General features: G+C 39.0%; 1 protein-coding gene across 1 annotated transcript in view; it reads left to right on the top strand.

Moving 5' to 3' along the window:
* The window catches only part of LOC139951001 (uncharacterized), a 51,750-nt gene that overhangs the window by 23,887 nt on the left and 8,738 nt on the right, over positions 1 to 19,125 (top strand). Inside the window, exons 2-3 of the mRNA XM_071949826.1 lie at positions 10,238 to 11,043; positions 13,229 to 13,340. Of these exons, the coding sequence (XP_071805927.1) occupies positions 10,238 to 11,043; positions 13,229 to 13,340 (918 nt within the window). The remainder of the gene's footprint in view (positions 1 to 10,237; positions 11,044 to 13,228; positions 13,341 to 19,125) is intronic.

Here is a 19,125-nt window from a genome sequence, read left to right as displayed (position 1 = left end):
CTCGAAATCAAGCATGGAAGCACACTACTTGGTGTGACAGTGGTGTTTTTTCTTTCAATATTATCTCGAAATTCCGACGACCGATTTCGCTCAAATGTTCACATTTAATGTTGTGTATATGTTGACATAAACCAAGTGAGAAGATTACCAATATAGTCCAGTGTCTTTAAAAGCGCTACAGTAGACAACCGAACACCCATTTATTTTCAGAACGATTGTAAATTTTCTTTGGTAATTAAAGTCACCTGGAAGTGGTATTTTTTCAAAGTAAAGCTTTAGTCACTAATATAGTGTGTTTTGATGAGTGGAATGTGAATAAACAGTTAACTAAGGTTTTAAAAAATCAGTTATTATGTTATTTACAAATTTAAGAGTAGACCCCGACCCGAGAGGGCGCTGTTCGTGACGTCAATCGAGGCAGCCTTTGCCTGTAATGCGTAGAGTAAACACACTTGCAAAGTACATATATACGGACCAAGTCGTGTTTTTTTTTCCGGCAATGCCGACCAGGTGTATTGCTGCTGAATGCAGAAAAACACTTTTCAGCAGCAAAACACTTTTTGAAACGTAACCACTCACGACTTGGACGTACATGTGTTTACTATACGCATTGCAGGCAAAGTCTGCCTCGATTGACGTCACAAAAGGGGTAGGCGGAGTCAGCCCCCCAAACAACTTTATATATTTTTTAAACATATAAATCGTGACAAACAGTTACTAAAAAAATTGTTTTATTGTTCGTAAGCATATACTCTTATGTGAAAGAAAGAAAGAAAAAAAATATATTTCCAGGTGACTTTAACAATTTCGTACTTTTGTATCTTTGTACGAAAACAAACGGGGAGAAACAATACCCCTCTTCCCACAGCGCTGTAGATTATTAGATGATGGTTGATTTAATTTGTATAAGTTATTACATTATATTAATTAAGGTGCAGTATAATTTATGCTCTTAGTGAAGATGAGTTTGTTAGTTTAGTTTATAAAAGGAGAGACATCCCTTACAGAAATTTCCGATAGGAATCCCATGGGAACTTCGTTTCGTGCATGTGGCCTCTTAATAGTGACCTTTGTTTTGTTTTCTCGGGGAAGTAATGTTTAAATTTCAACTTGAAATATTCAATTTCGAGGAGATTTTACATCCGTGTTTTGTTTCTAAAACAGCCCTTGACTCCCTTGAGAAAATCGGAATGTGCATTCAGCTCCTTAGATACTTGAGTGGGGGCGGGGTGTATGTGGGGTATACATTAATTTACTCGAGGGACACACGTGAACAAATTAATGTTACCAATAAACTAGCACACACAAAACAAATCACACAAAGCACAAAAGACGGGGGGAGGTCTACAGAATTCTATCCTAAATAGTTAAAGGCATTGAACACGTTTGATAATTTGTCAATGACCAATATTCTCATTGATGACAAGAAAAAGCTGAAAGAAAAAAAAACCCTTGTTGTACAATAGTGTGCTTTCAGATAGTAATAAAAGGCTTCTGGTCAGAAGTCTTTTAATATTTTAGTAAGAATTTACCTCTTCAGAGGTAGTCATTTCTCGCAATATTTTATACTATCAAAAGCTCTCCGTTGCTCGTTACCAAGTATATTTGTATGCTAATTTATATTTTGATTATTTACTAAACGTGTACAGTGTCTTTAACAAGCTCACCAACAAGAAATAAATAAATAAATAAAATAGCGCGAAATGGACCAAAAAGGCATAACATTGCCCCCCCCCCCCTCCCATTTTAGCATTGCAGGCGATCGGCGGCACTAATTTTTCATAAACTACCCGAAAAATCCCTGGAGTTTTTAACCCCACCGTCACCACAGCAACCGTTCTCACTATCCCATTTTATATATGTAACTTTCGGGAGTACTATTTCAAAAGAATATGCACGGCCGTTTCACACGATCAAACCCAAGGAAATACTTATAGCGTGAAAAGGGCTTTTCTTAGTAGTTTAAAAAGATCGACCAAAGGTTCCCGGAAATTTTCCGGGAATAACTATAGAGTGAAAACGACTCATGAGATTCCACACTTTACTCAATTCAATTTGGCGGGTTGAACCAACGACATGTTGTCTAACATGCCGGGCTTCTATAAGCTGTATTGCACTTTCATCTCTTATGAAAGGTATGCCTAATCTTTGTGTGTCGACATTTAGTGTACAATGGGGCTATCATCAGTGCCTCTCGGTGAATCTGGGCATGGTCGTGGTGCGCCCTTCAGACCGCCTCTCGGGCAATAAAGATTTGCATACGTTCCAGTAATGAGGGGACAGGCAGTGCTGCTGGTACAAGAGTATCGAGTGACCAATCAAAATTCTGGTTACACGCCCGAGCATTTACCATACGTCCTATTTAGGTTTCCGAACGTCCTTTCGTTTATGTTCTGGTACATCCCTATCGGGTCCCATTATGGGGTCCCATTAAGGATCCCATTGGGTCCAAAGGAGGATCCCATAAGGTCCCCGGCCTGTACGAAATAGCCTGATAAGAATCTTATATAGGAGTTACACTAGGGTCTAAAAAGAACCGATTCCTTTAAAAGAATCTTATAAGAAGTGTATATATAATAATCTTTAAGAAGTGCATACAAACAAATATGAATGAGAATATTATTTTTAAATAAAAAGTGTTACTAAATGTGAGGTCCAGTCGTTGTGATGTTTATAGCTCCATGCTCAGAGCTAGATTAGCCTAAAGTGAACCAAATCAAATCTTCAAACAGATTTAAGACCAAACAAAATTTCAACTTAAAAATGCTGCACTAAGAATGAAGCATCAACATTATTTTGCATTACATTCGCTTACAACAAATAAAAATAGTTTAGTTTACATGTACATGGACTGGCTACAAGACACTCAAATAGTAAGAGAAAATAGTGTGTGCTTAAACACGTGTCTAATGCTAAGATAGTTGTGTCAAATAAATATTTAAATGGATATTCAGCAGAAACTGATTGCTGGAGGGACCTTTTTCTGTGCTTGCATTTAAATTTTTCTCAAGACGGTGCATACATCGAATACGTAATTTTTTGCTAAATTTTGTCTCATTATTTATCTCATTATTTACCTACAGTTCTTCACACAGTCCCCTCCATAAACAAACACTTTTGTGTGTAAAATATCAACTGATTATGCAATGCAGATGGTATTAAAAACTGGAGGAAAATGTTTCGTATATATAAGTAAACATGCACTCACAATAATGTAAAATATTCATGAGCACATTGCCACCGGAATTTGGAAACCAAACACAGGTATTCAATGTAATATAAAGTTTAACATCACAAACAAATAATTTGCAATCTTATTTAGTCTGACATAAACATACCACAAAACCAACATTTGTTTTAACTGTTTGTACATCTACCATTGAAGTGTGCAAAATAAACTTTTAACAACAAATTTACAGCAATTGAACACAGAGGGTTGTTAACATTGTATTGAACTACTGAACAATTGCATTTTTATTTTCTAAGACCTTTGAGCATGAAGGGCATGAAATGAGCAAGATGTTTTTATGACTCTGAAACTTCCTAAAATAATTGTTTGCAAAATTCTTACTTGATGAAACATTTTTTTATTCAATGTCTATTCTTATAGGATTCTTATATTATTCTGACTTTCTTTAAGTCACCTGGAAATAGATTTGTTTTTACTAACATTAAAGTATATGTTATGGATCAACAACTATTGTCTTTTCTTGTAACGAGTTATAACACTGAAGTCCTGGAACGTGACCACTCCACCAGCATGTTCGCCATGTTGAGCCAACATGTGGCTCGGTCACGTCCACGGGATGGACTCCAGTTGGCTGCCAAAAGCAATCCTAAATGGCGCACTTTCATCAGGCTCCTGGCCAATTGGTCGCCCCACCTACGATTCAAGGACATATGTATACGCGACATGGGGCAGGCCGGCATAGACCCCAACAGCTGGGAGGAAGCTGCACAGGAACGCAGCGCCTGGAGGCAGACAGTTGCCACAGGGGTCAACCACGCAGAAGAGAGGCGCACTTCCTTGCTGCGGGAGAAGAGGCAGAGGAGAAAATTGCGAGTAGCAGCCCCTACCCCTGTGTCAGCCCCTACCCCGTATGTCTGCAACAACTGTGGCAGAGACTGCCATGCAATAATTTGACTTCTCAGCCACAGCCGCAGCTGCAAGAGAGCGGACAACCCCCGGGCGCAGTCCATCGTCAGTATTGAAGGACGGATGCCTACTACTACTACTACTCAAAACACATATTTTAGTGAAAAAAGCTTTATTTTGACAAAATACCACTTCCAGGTGACTTTAACAGAATCTTATAAAACCTTATAAGTTGAAATCGTACGAGCGATGTAGGATCCCATGGGATCTCATGGATGATACCATGTGTTCCCATGGATGATCCCATGGGTCACATGGAGGATCCCATGGGGTCCCACACTGTTATTTCGGTTGTTTAAAATCTTACACAACTTGTGTAAAATTTTACACAACCCCTGTTTACTATATGAACCTAGCAACTGTTGTGTAAACGGTTTACACAACGCCAGTTGTGTAGTTTTTAAACAACAGTTGTGTGATAAGTGTACACAATATGTGTAAAAGTTTTTTACACAACGAGTTGTGTAAACGGTTTACACATTAATTGGTTAACAATTACACAATTAATTACACAACTTGTGTACAATCTTACACAACCCCTGTTTACTATATGAACCTAGCAACTGTTGTGTAAACGGTTTACACAACCCCAGTTGTGTAGTTTTTAAACAACAGTTGTGTGATAAGTGTACACAATTATGTGTAAAAGTTTTTTAACCAAGTAGCTGTGTAAACAGTTTACACAATAATTGGGTTTACTTAATTACACATCATTTTGTAAAATTAATTTCTACAAAATTATGTGTAAAGTACCAAATTAGCTATTATTGTGTAAACTGCTTACAGAACAATCAGTTAATTTGTTTTCACAATTATAGTTGTTCACAATGTATTACTATTTAGTTGTTGAATGCCCATTTTTAAGTAAAGTGTAGACACATAATGAGAAAATAATTCAGCAACTTGTTTTTAATGATGTTTACATGAATTTTATTGGCCAAAACTACACCAATCATACATTCATTCACCACAAATGACAATAAAAATGTGCTGGTCACCAGCCAATATCGACCTCGTGTTGACAAAATGGTCCAAGAGAGAACTTGGCCAAGGCCAAAATGCTTTGCGCAATAAGCAGGTTTTTAATATTGCTTGTTTATTCTGGGTTTTTTTATGGAACAACTGCGAATTTCAAGAGCAACACGCTGTGTCTTGTCACTTAGACAAACTGTAATTTAGTTACAAAATGACGCAAAAAGGAATACAACATGACAAACAAACTGTCCACTTTTCAAACATCCAGCTTCCCCTTGCAAATACTGTTTTGCAGTCAATTGTTCATTTTCAACTCTCCAACGAAACAAGTATTGTTCATCTACTCGGTCCATCCATATAGTCATGTTGGTAGTTCAAGGGAGCTGGTTTTTGCTATTCTTCTTGCATTTCCTAAAAGTATACAAGCGTGTACTGAACAGTGTGGCTGATAGTTCATGATTGTTCTACATCCAGCACATAATGATCTCCATAGCTTGACGTTTAGAATTCAACTAGTACTCATCCTGAACTTGTTTGGGCTGTAGCAAGTTCCACCAAGTGAGAAGGATGAATGGCAGTGGTTGGTGCTTCAATGCAGGAATGCTGATCATGTAGTGTTGGATATCTGAAAGACAGTTTTGAAATAGTCTGGATGAACAGATACTTAACTTAACACACAATCAAGTAGCTGAGAGTAGGCCTACTACTAAAACAAAAACCATGAGGGGCCACTAGCTCAGTCCCACCAGCACCACTTGCTGAGCCAAAATGCATATTGTTTTTCCAAATGCTTTGCATTTGTTCACAATGAACGAGTCCAAAATTCCCTGCAATGTTTTGCAGGCAAAATTTCCTTGCATCATACCAAATAATTCCATACCGAATAACAATTTTCAAGCCCTAATAAAAGCCCAAATAAATACTATTTTCAGCTAAACAGAGTTTGCAAGACAAATCTATGTCAAATCGTCAGAAGATATACAAAAAAATGTCCATGAAAAATGTTCAAGCCTTCACACAATGCTGTGCATGTGAGACCATGGAGCACTCCGAAACATGCGGGTTGTCTGCGTGTACGTGTGAGGTGCACGGGGGAAAAATATTTTTAAACATGAACTCTGAGTCGAGTTGACGGAATAGACATGATTGATAGAACTAGTCAAAAATATACAGCAAAACTGACTTGAATAACTAACGTTAAAACTGTCAAACTTATTTCTAAAAGTGTCTGCATTGAATGACCAAACTTCTCATGGATTGACGTCTCTCTTGGGTCCAATAGCGATCTGACTACGGAGGGTTAAAAATCTTATGCAAACTCCAAATTTTCGCTGCACAGTGTGCAGCGTTGTAACAATGGCCTTTACGATCCGCGTAACGCGTTGTCATCGACGAGGTAAAACTTAAATTTTATGCTAATTTACCGAAAGCCAACTGACAGATACCCACACAAAATGGCCCTTTACGGTACTCTTCGTTAAAACCAGTGAATTGTTATTCATGTGGAACATTCAAAGTCGCTGGTCAAAGAACAAGAAGAAAACTTCACTCAATATCTGCAAAGGCTAATCTGAAGAGATGGGTTTTGAGAGAATGTTGGAATCGAGAGATGTCATGTGTGTCCTTCAGATGTTGAGGCAGAGAGTTCCAGAGGCGTGGTGAAATGTTACTGAATGCCCTGTCCCCATAGCTGGATAAACGGGTCAGAGGAACATAGAGCATGCTGCCAGATGACCTCAGACCCGGCCTGGCAATACGGGGCCGAATCATGTTCTGTATGTAGGTCAGGGATAGTCCATGGAGAGCCTTGAATGTCAGAAGGATGATCTTGTATTGGATTCTGGAATGAATGGGTAACCAGTGGAGATTGTGTAAAATAGGAGAAATGTGTGAAGATATTTTGGTACCGGTCAGGTACTTCGTGATTGGTTGCTTTCTGATCACATGCTTCAAAGTTTACACAATAGTTGTGTAAATTCAGTTTTGGAGGATTTATCGATTTATAATATTTAACTTACATTACACAACTAGCATTGTACACAACTTGGAAATGGGTACACAACTTTGTGTACAAATTACACAAGTTGTTTAAAAAAGATTTTACACAACGTTTTTTTACACAGCAGAATAACAGTGCATATAGGAGGATCCATGGGGTTCCATGTAGGATCCCAATGAGGCTCCCATGGGGTCCCATTAACCCCAATGACTCAATGGGAACGCTATATACCCCACGGTATTCCCATGGTGTTCCCATGGGACCCCATAGTAACCCTGACGACTCAATGGGAACGCTTTATACCCCATGATAGTATAACAAAGTTGAGTTTTGGTAATGTTTGCCCTTTTGGCTGTCCATCATACTTGCACTATTTTGGAAACTTGTATTTTGTTATGGTTGGTTAGATCTTTGCCCTTTAGGCTGACCATAGCTGACCAACAGTTGACCTTAGTAAGACCTTTTTTGTGTGTATTGCAACATACAGCATGGGTTGTGTGCTAGAATGTCATGCCACACCCCAAAAGAAGTCACGCCATGTTTTTTTTTATTTTCATGGTAAGCTACTTTCATTCAATAGCTGATCCTTTAGTGTTCTTTCTTATACATGTACATTGTGTTTACCTGGGTCTACAAAAGTTTGAATTGCCTCTTTTCATTTGGTATGCTTTGTGATTTATATTAGTGCTTTTTGGATGCACCATCAGCTGACTTTAGTTTTAGTATAAAATCATTGAACTCGTATGAACTTGAAACTTCACACATAGTTAACGATTTATTAGGAGAAGAAACCGTGTGAGTTACGTCATGATGACGTCATCAAATCTTGAGTTATGAATATTCAAAGTTTATTAATTCAAAAATCATAACTTTTGATCTACATAAGGGATTCTTACAATCAAAACATCATCGGAATCGTCATTGAAAACTCCGTAAACGCCCCACAGACATGACCCCATTTTGATGCTGCCATCCGGCTCAAAAGAGAGGTTGAAAATTTCAAAATTCACGTCTAAAGAACAACGTTAATCCCCATTGGTACGTGCATAAACATTGCACGTAGGCATACACACAACGTGTAGTGTATAAGCGGTGCAGCAGAGTCACGCTCCAGTGATCATCCATAGAGCGCGAAAAAGCTTCATAAAGAATAGTCTTCGTTCAAGGCGGTTAAACATACATGCCCCTTACAGTCTTTTCTACAGTCGTCAATTATTCCTAAGTTCATATTTCCTAAACTACATAAGCTATTAGTTTGACAATCTATACATCATATGAAAGGGCTTTACGTACTTTACAGAAACGGATATGTTGGTGAACTTTCGTTGACCTTTTGACCTGTTTAAACCGGAAGTGACTGTGAAATGATTTGAAAGGGCGTTGTTTATTGCCTTTTAGGTTGAAATATACATCCTTTGATGATTTAACATTACACCATACAAGTCTGGCTAAGGTCTGGTTTAAAACAAATATTACCGATGACGTCACCAAACATACACTTTTACTAGATGACATAATCATGTTGTTTTGACAGTTTTTGCAATTTGAACCATTTATTACAAATCTTGAGAACAAAGCAAGGTGTAATATTTGTTTTTTTAATCCAGGCTTTTACTCCCGGAAACCGAACACCTTGAGTTTGTTCACAAACTCTCAATCTCTATTTGATTATGAATCCGATGTCTCGTGGGCCTTGATCTCGATTGCGTCCCTGACTGTGCGTTGGTGCCAGAACACGACTGGTGTTATGTGCTTGGCATGGTAACATTGATGAGATGATCACATTCGTGTGAAAGTTGATGAAAGTAAATTTGATAGTAAAGTTGTCTAAGTGTCCCAGTGTGCAGTGTGTTTGGTGTTCCTTGAATCTGGTAGTTATGTTGCGGTATTGTTGAATTACCAGTGGAGCCCACTCAAAATGTTTTCTCAGGAGTTGTGCAAGTACTTAAGTTATTCAATATGTTAATGTATATGCTTTGTGCTCTGTGCATGGGGGCAGTGCTTGAATGACTTTGAATGGGCACAAGTATGTGTGTAGAAGGTATAGGCATATGCTATAGCACAGGAGGAGACACACCCAAACAAACTTTTGGTGGAAGAACATGCGGTGTTGAGATTGCTGTGTGCATTTATAATTTAGGCTGTGGAATGCCTTGATCATTAATATCCCTTCTTGCATAGCATGGAAAGCCAGTAGAAGTACTGGTTCCCCGGTCAGGGCCAGGTGAAGCCTAGAGCAGACTACCTAGAACTGGGAGTGGAGGAATCAAGCCGGTGTGGCACATTTCGGATGTGGCAAGCATTTTCCTGCTGTGGGAACTGCCCCATCGTCGGTCCTCCCCAAGACGTCCTGAGTGGACATTGTCCTGTGTGGACTCCGCCCTGTGTGGCAAAGACAGCAGTTCCTCTTCCGTGCTTCAGCCAGCTGATTCAATGCATTGGTCTGTGGGATTTGTTAGGAGCATCGAGACGTACATGTGCAGTACAGTTAAGTAAAGCTACCCCGAATACAGGGGCTGAACAATAATCGCGATTCACGAACTTTGGTGGTGGTAATCTATGTGTATTTATGTAAGGATTTTATGGGGGCATCCCAGTAGTAGGAGTGTGTAATGTATTGATTTTGAGAATTAAAGGATATATGTTATAGTGCTGCACAATTTGGAGTTACGTGGTTTCTGTCTGTGTGCTATTTCGTCCTCTGCAAAACCAGCTTCACTGTAAGGTCCACCCTGGGTAAATATGACCCATGGTGTGACAAACAGGAAAGTCAGTATGTTGACGCTCAAGCGAGCTGTAGGCTAAGTAGGTACTCAAGAGTCTAGCGGTAGCCATTTTGTTGTGCTATGCCATATCCAGAGGAACACAACAGAACACTTACGATTAAGACGGCCCAATACATTGGGTTACACACACCCATGTTCATTCCACCAAATCTCAAATTGACTCCCACATGGTTAAAGTACAATGTAGCAAAAAGTACTTGCACAGACACAGCCCAAACGGATTAAGTGTGAATAAAATTTTAGCTGACTAACTGATGGTCGCCGCTAAAGCAGCGCCCTCTATGTCTGCATGTTTTAATCGTTTGTTCTTTTACATTCCAGATGAAGATATCCATAACAACAGTGACCCTTCTTGTTGGTATTTTGCAAGTTCATGTCATGGTGGCTACAGTTGCAGTTTCACCCGATCCGGAGATGACGTGTAACTCCTGCTGCCAGGTGCCAGCCGGTATACCGGGAATTCCCGGGTCAAATGGAAACCATGGCCAGCATGGGACAGCAGGTCCAAGAGGTGAAGCAGGCTCTCCTGGTGGGGTAGGTCAACCCGGTGCCAAGGGAGACATGGGGTCAGATGGACCGGTTGGTGAGCCAGGTGCTAAAGGGGAAAACGGACTGAAGGGAGAGCAAGGAGTCGGTCAACCAGGGAAACAAGGACTTCAAGGTCTGCCTGGGACAAATGGTCTGAAGGGGGAGAGAGGTGAACCTGGACCAGCTGGACAGACTGGTGAAGCAGGTGAATGTAGTACGCGACGGTCCGCCTTCACTGCAGTGAGGAATACCAAATTCAGCCCTACAACTAGCTGGGATCCCCTGCCCTTCGAAGAGTTATTGTTTTCAGCGGCAGGGGTTAACTTCAATTTGAATAATGGTACGTTTACATGCACTGTGGCAGGGATATACGTATTTATGTTCTCAGCACTGAAATTAAACAGTGCGCCTGTCTTAGAGATTCAGCTGAGAAAAAACGGTGACCCTGTTGTTACAGCGTCTGTATATGCTGCAAATTATGATCAAGAGAGTGGCAGTGCGGTTATTCCTCTGCACAACGATGATCAAGTTCACTTAGCTGTGAGCGGTCAAGTATACAGTGACAGTCGCCATTTTGGGTCTTTTACTGGATTCTTGTTGTACGAAATCTAAATCAATCAGAGAAACATACAACGTTTTTTACGCAAACTAAAGTTATATTTTACAGTTTAACAAATAACAACAATAAGTTGTTAGCATGAATACGGGACACTTTGTTTTAGACTGATTTATATAAATTACTAAATAATTCATTACTAATAATTACCAACTAATAATAATTACTAACCTTTGTTTGTTGAATTAGTACCTCACTTAAATTCACAAAAGCATCAATATGCAATCTCAACTTCTACTTGGCAATAATATGCATCTCCAAACTCCACTTAAATTCACAAAAGCATCAATATGCAATCTCAACTTCTACTTAGCAATAATATGCAACTCTAATTCCACTTAAATACACTTAGCATAAATATGCAATCTCTACTTAGACAAACCCTTAACTCTGAAATCGCCATACTCAAATATTTTGACCCGACTCCACGTTATATGGGATTACTGATTATAACATATTGATGAGATTCGATCAAAGCGGCCTGAAAGCAATAATGTCTGTGCGAAGGAATAACAACTCAAAACAAACCATTTTACCGTGGGGATAGCTTTAAGTATTTTTCCCCACTTCGACTTTCTTTTTTTCGCATAGGAGCTCGATACAAATATACACAATCTATTTTGAACTCTCTTTTTACTAAAAAAAACTTCGTTGATTGTAATTTTTTCAAAAAATTGATTGTATATATTGTTAAACAAAAAAGTCAAATATGTCAAAAACACAATTAGTAAATCGCAATGCTTGAATTAACTTTAGAAACCATAACATATTAATTGGTGCATATATTTTAATAAAGTATTGTCTATAGATAACTAATGTAACCACAAACGCCAAGTATAGACACATGGTGTTTGAACTGTGCGGATTGAGCAGCCTTTTTGTTCTAATTGAGTTCCAATAAAATTACATATATACCACATTGCCACCTAAAGTTGCACCGACTTTCGTCCACAAATGCCCACGGCAACTCTTCAGCTAGTCTTGTAGCAAAAAACTATATGAAGCTCAACTAATTGGCCTAAAATCTACTTATCATTTAGTGTACTACAGGTACGTCATAGTTCTAGAAACAGTGAGGTGTCTCTTGATTTTTTTAATAAGGACAATTAAGGAATAAACATCTCATTTTCAAACGAGGCGTGATAAACATTAACGCTGTATCAGCAGATCGTTTTGGCTTTTGTGTTTTTGAATGTTTAATGGTGAATCCATTTAACAAGCTTAAACAGTTTTTGCGATTTTTGTTTTACTCATTTCTCAACAAATTAAAAACCTCGGCAAGTAGTAATTTAATTGAAACTTTCTACCGTTTTATCTTCAAGCAGTGTGAGTTCACTGTAAATCTGTGGGCAGTGTTATGTTTCCTTCTACAAACAAAAGTAGACAAACCCTTAACTCTGAAATCGCCAGACTCAAATATTTTGACCCGACTCCACGTTATATGGGATTACTGATTATAACAGAGATCAGGGTACGGGAGAAAGAAAATCGATCGATACACGCGCGAACCTAAAGTAGTCCCCGTTGAACAGCTGTAGGAACCGGTATTTTGGTGAAACAACGTACGGTCTGTATGCCAATGGAGATGTCGTTTGTACACGTTGTAAGGTTGGGGAGCCTTGCACTGAACCGTGAAAGACTTGAATCAAGCCCCGGTATAGTGTGAGAAGTACCTTATCATGTTCGATTTAAAAAGCAGAATTGACAGGCAAAAGTTTGGGGAATGCCAGCTTCGCAAACGTTGTTTAGGCGATTGGACTGGAAATAGGACCCTCGCGGGAAAGGGAAATTTATATGTAACCAAGCGGTCCACAACGTACAGGACATGAGCACTCGACCGTGAGCATCTGGACTACCGTGTTACGCTACCTTCCGTCCTGTGTGCCTGCCGTCGTCTTACGAAAGCACCCTATTGTCTTCGAACCTAGGATGGATAATTACAAAGCGCCCTCTTTTACCTATAAAACAGGCCACCACTGGTCGGAGGAACAACACTCGGTGTATTTGTCTGACGACCGAACATGGCCCTTTCTCTGCTCCTGAAAAAAATGCAAACAAACAAAGTGACCCGGCCCCTCATGCCTTCCTAGAAAAGAAAAGGGAGCTTTCGTAACGCGACGGCAGGAGCGAGGAGACGGTTAACAAATCTAAGCTTATTTTTTTCCCAGGAAGGATGACGCCACTAGCATAAAGCGGCGTGTTTTAGCTACTTTCTCACGTGGTGCAGTTCCAAACAAGCATACACTCGTTGGTGGTTTGAACAAAGACGGAAAATGGAAAGTAGGCTACATGTTAACGCATGGAGCTGGCATGGAGACGCAGTACATGTTCTTGAATACAATACACAAGTAGATGGTACTCTTTATAGTCTTTGTTGGTTGTGCCCATGTGATAAAGAGGGTACAACACGCCCATATGCTAAGTGGCCTCATCTTTCTTGGGGGAAATAAGCTATTAGGTACTCACTGATTACAATAAAGATCAGTGTAAGGGAGCAGGAAAATTGATCGGCGCATGTGCCAAACTAAAGTAGTCTCCGTCGTGTAAAGATTGGGCCCCTGTTTTAATCCGCAGGGATAAGTTCACGTACCTGCTACACAGATCCAGTGATTTCATTGGATACAATACAACCACATTATTGGATAAATACAGTAACAGCCTCATTGAACAATTTTGTTCCCCACACAGTTTACCCTACTAAGAAAACAAACATGTAATTGAAAATCAGTTGAAAACTCCCCTCATGTCGCTCCGTTGTTTACGTCAACAGGGTGGTTAACTCGGCACGAAAGAAAACTGTATCTATCTAGCGTACACAGTTTTTTATTTGATAATAAACTTGCGCTTTAACTCACCACCATCTAGGAAAATACATCCATTGAGCGGAAATGATTGGCGGCAAACTCAAAACTACGACTTGCAGCTCAACGTAGTTTGCCACAGTGTGAGCCAGTCTTAACAAAGGAGCAAATAATATAAAACAATAATTTGTTAGTTTTTAATTCGTTAAGCCTCACTCTGGCTCTATCCTCCCCGTCAACTGTATTCTCGTTGTATTTGGTTGTAACCATTATACAAAAATGTGTTGTAAACATTGCATACAAAATGGGTAAACCGCGAACACTTTGGATTGATAACTCAGTTGGAAAGCGCCAAAACATAAGGGGTCCCAGGTTCACATTCCACCTTTGAAAAAATGTATTTTCTCAAATCAAAACTACTGTAATTAAGAATATAATTCGGAATATACTTAGTTGAAACTACGTTAAGTCGATCAACTCAATCAAGTTAATCCATGCTGAACGAGACGCCCTACTTGCCAAGACATAAATGTATGAGCAAAACTGACATTGATGACCCCAATCGGCCGAAAACTCAAGGGTATTGTTTAAGCTGCAGCCGCACATTTTTTCAAAGTAAGTTCTGTTTTCTGGGCGGTTCCATATGAAACCACATGATCGCAGCATAATGTATCATGTATCATTGTTTAAACTTTGTTTAAAGTCACCTCAAAGTGGTATTTTTTCAAAATAAATTTTTTGTCACTAATATTTGTGTTTTGATGAGTAGAATGTGAATAAACAGTTAGCTAAGGTTTAAAAAATCAGTTCTTATGTTATTTACAAATTTAAGAGTAGTCCCCGACCAGAAAGGGCGCTGTTCGTGACGTCAATCAAGTCAGACTTTGGCTGTAATGCGTAGAGTGAACACAATTGCAAAGTACATGTAAGGACCAAGTCGTGAGTTTGTACGTTTCAAAAAAAAAATGCCGACCAGGTGTATTGCTGCTGAATGCAGAAAAACATTTTTTTAAATGTACCAACTCACATCTTGGACGAACATGTACTTTGAACGTGTGTTTACTATACGCATTGCAGGCAGTCTGTCTCGATTGACGTCACAAAAGGGGTAGGCGGAGTCAGCCCCCCAAAAAACTTTATATATTTTTTAAACATATAAATCGTAAAAAAATATTACTAAAAAATTTGTTTTATTGTTCGTAAGAATATACTCTTATGTTTGAAAGAAATAAATATTATATTTCCATGTGACTTTAAGTACAGTTGTGGTATGTAGTAAGCATGGCATTTCTCACTCGATTTACATTTTTTTGTGACAAACGCATGCTAAGTTGTAAATGAAGGGATTTTCTGCTTATTTTACATTGCACACTGATAAGAAGCACCATTGTTGGAATTATATATATTGCTGCCCAAGTTAGAAACAATTTAGGCTACATCGTACTTTCTAGAACACGTCATATTTCGTTTTTACACATCTTTCGAACATTATTTACAAATCAGATTATGCCGTGTTTTTTTCCTTTTGAGACGAAACGGGGGAAAATGGGCTCTCTACTGTGATCATTTCCTTCACACACATTATATCAACTTGGATTGAGTTGCATTGACTTTATACTAATAATACTAATATCGAAGTCATGTAGCGCACGTATCTACCAACAAGGTACTCAATGCGTTTGGTATATACATTTATACACAAAAAGAGGTTATTGAAAGGTATGAATTCTACAAGGTGCTGCGGCGCATTTAACAGCCACAGCCAGGCACATCGTGGCGAATCCCTTCTCTTAACGAAAGTGCGCTGTTTGTTTTACATGCGTTACACAACACATGGGACCAACGGCTTTACGTCCCACCCTACGCGGGACAAAGCAATAATTAAGTGTCTTCCATAAGGACACAAGTGTCACGGCTGGGGATTCGAACCCAAACTCTGCAGATCAGAAACACCAGAGTTTGAATTTGGTGGCCTTAACTGCTTGGCCACGATGTAGTAAGCCTGATACGTATGGGAGGGTTGCGATAGACGATCCAGAAAAGGCGGATATTAACACATTATGTGTGTTTACTATACTAAGGGAATAAAGGGGGTATTGACGAGTTCTTCAATGGCCGTTTAAAGCCGGCAGGGTCGGCGGCCGTACGATAAAGGCCCGAGCCGAAATATTATTGTTTACAAAACTTTGTGAAGAATCTGTTCGATGCGCGTGGGTTGTGAGTAGGCGCGCGCTCTTAGAGTACGCGCGCGCGCTTAGATTACGTGCTGTTACTATAGCTATGAATTGCGTTCCGCATGATAATCTTGCGCGCCCGACACGCGGAAGCTAGCTTGTTATGAACAGCTCCAGCTAGTCATTATCAAAGGTTAAACACCCCCACGTGACGGGCTCTCCACCAATAGGAGTCGAGAAACTGTCTGGGGTATTTATGAATGTAGAGATTTGCACAATTGGACTCCATTGGTAACAACAGCCTCATTCACACAGAGTAAGTCACTGCATTCAATCAGTGACTTCAACACGGATATGTGATTGGCTGCTGATCGATTGTCAATCAAAACCCAACGTCACTGGAAACACAACAGTATTTAGATGTGCTGCACCAACAGCAGTGCTCATAACAACGTTGCATCTTATCGGAAAAGAGGAACCGAGAAGTCTTGGACTACAAACACAACGTCAAGGTAAGTGTTTCTTATGATAATGCCGGGCCCAGGCTTTGTCTTGTGATGCATGCAGTGCATTTTTTTATTCAGTAGACTGTGGTGGTACTATGAAGTTCCCATGCAGTAGTATGGCCTCAACTCCCCCCCCCCCCCACCTCTGCCACCTTATACTGTGGCACAACTGTGGTTGTACATATCCATGTGCAAGAAGAACATGGCTGCTTATCGTAACCTGTTACGGATCTTTCTCACGAATCCCGCAGGTTGTTTTTTGCTAAGATTCTTGGGCAATGCTAACATCTAAAAGAGTTTCATTTTAAACGAGGTATTGCTATCGGACTGTGCTGGACAGTCGTTTTCGTCAAAACAAGTAGTGTACCCTACCAACATTCTGTCAACGATCTCGAAAATACTCAGGGTAAAACTGAATCAAACCTGAACAAAAAAAACTGTCGTTTTGTTTGACCTGAAACTGGAGTAACTTAAAATAAAACTGCACGCTGTTATGGGGGTCAATACACCCGAAGGGTCAAGTGACACCCACGGCGAATCTGAGTGTGTAATTTACCTGGGAAGACTACAAAACCTACGAACCCCAAACGCAGAAAAAGTATTAATTGATTTGTTTACCGTGTGCAATGTCAAAAGTCAGCCCTTCTTGAGGCATAATGTTATCTTCTCCCAAAATTGTTACATTGATATTGACCTATATTAAACAGAAGACAGTCACGTGAAAGCTATTGTTATGAGCCCAACCCAAGCCTGATTCATCAGAACAGCCTTAACACCAGAGTGTGGGTTTGACTCCTGGTCTGAACACGTTTGCTAGATAAATACTTTGTCTGGATTCTTCTATTCACACAGCAGTAAAAAGAAACATGCAAAGTTACAGATTGTAAAACATTCCTGGACTAACAATGGGCCCCCATTTCTTGATGAACAACTATTTTTCCTGTCTGTATTTGTATCCATTGGAGACGTTTGGTGTGCCCTGGGAGAATACGTAGCAAATTTACACTACAATTTGCAGCAAAGAGATATCATGTTAGGTGACGAGAAAATAAAACTTAACACCAATGTTTTTAGTTGAAAGACCTTTGTATAACTTAATTAAGGCACTTACACTGACTTCATTTAGAAAAAACTACAATAACAAGCTGGTTCAAACTGCTTCCAAATAAAGACTATAACCTCTGCAAAATATTGTGACTGACCCCGTTTTTGATCGACCTGTAAGCTACATACAAAGAATTTTAGTAGGGTGAACAATGACATACTCAATCATTTTGTCAGCCCAAAGGGATAAAAGTACGTTGTTGCCACAACCACCTTCTTTCAATCTGCAAACCAAAAATCCGTGTTATATTAAAAAGAAAACCTATGTATTGAAAATATCAAACAACACAAATGTTTAGTGACAGTACCAACGTTGAAACCTTTATTGCACGTCTGTCAAGACTTAGCCATTGTGATTCATCATTGCAAGCATTCATGCCACACAGCAACAGGAGCTTACTTTCCAGAAACACTACTAAAATGTGATTGTAAAAAAAAACATGGAATAACTTAAAATTGTCTACATCATTGCCTTCGAACGAAAACACTAAAACATTGGAAGATTTAACACATATTGACAGATGTTGCTGTCGTAATTCAATACAAAATAACATTAATCAACAAGTTTGAGAACAACTCCATTGAATTTACGATTACGAATTTACGTCTAGAACTTCATTAAGAACTCATTCTTAGCTGAATCAGTAACAATGCCTCAAGTTTAATTTCTATAAACTATTTTTCATTGCGTTTTTAGTTGCTGTCCATAGCGCGTTAAAAAAGTAAAACAATGTATACAATACATCATTTTGTGTTGTGTTCAATAATGACTGTAAAAAGTGTCAGTAATTAATCGCTATTTTTCAAAATACAACTTAATTTCAGTTTTCTGTATAACACAAATCATGTTTAAAAATATATGATTTTACTTAGAGTTATGCAGTTAGTGTTACAGTAAACTAAAAAGGGTAATTTAATAACTAATCACAAACAAACAAAAACCTCAGTTTCCTATACAACAGAAGAAAAAATGTTTTTAACAATAACGATATTATATTTTACTGAGAGTTTATTGCACTGTATAATCTAGGCGCTTGGGACACTTTATCACTCGGTGTATCTCGACATATGCATAAAATAACAAACCTGTAAAAATTTGAGCTCGATTGGTCGTCTGAGTTGCATAATAACTTTGAAAGAAAAAACACGCTTGTCACACAAAGTTGTGTGCTGTCAGATGCTTGATTTCGAGACCTCAAATTCTAAATCTGAGGTCCCGAAATCAAATCCGTGGAAAAAACTTCTTTCTTGAAAACTATGTCACTTCAGAGGGAGCCGTTTCTCACAATGTTTTATACTATCAACCTCTCCCTATTACTCGTTACCAAGTAAGGTTTTATGGTATATTTATTTTGAGTAGTTACCAAAAGTGTCCACTGCCTTCATTAAAGTAAATGGAAATTGAAGCTAAGGAGTTGTTTTTACTTAAAACCGAAATTTTATTGCTTGATACAAATAATATCCGAGCATTAAATACGCA

This window comes from Asterias amurensis, chromosome 18 (assembly GCF_032118995.1).
Source record: "Asterias amurensis chromosome 18, ASM3211899v1".
NCBI classification, from domain to species: Eukaryota; Metazoa; Echinodermata; class Asteroidea; order Forcipulatida; family Asteriidae; genus Asterias; species Asterias amurensis.
The sequence above is the reverse complement of the archived record's forward strand: the minus strand, read 5'-3'. Positions and strand labels throughout refer to the sequence as shown.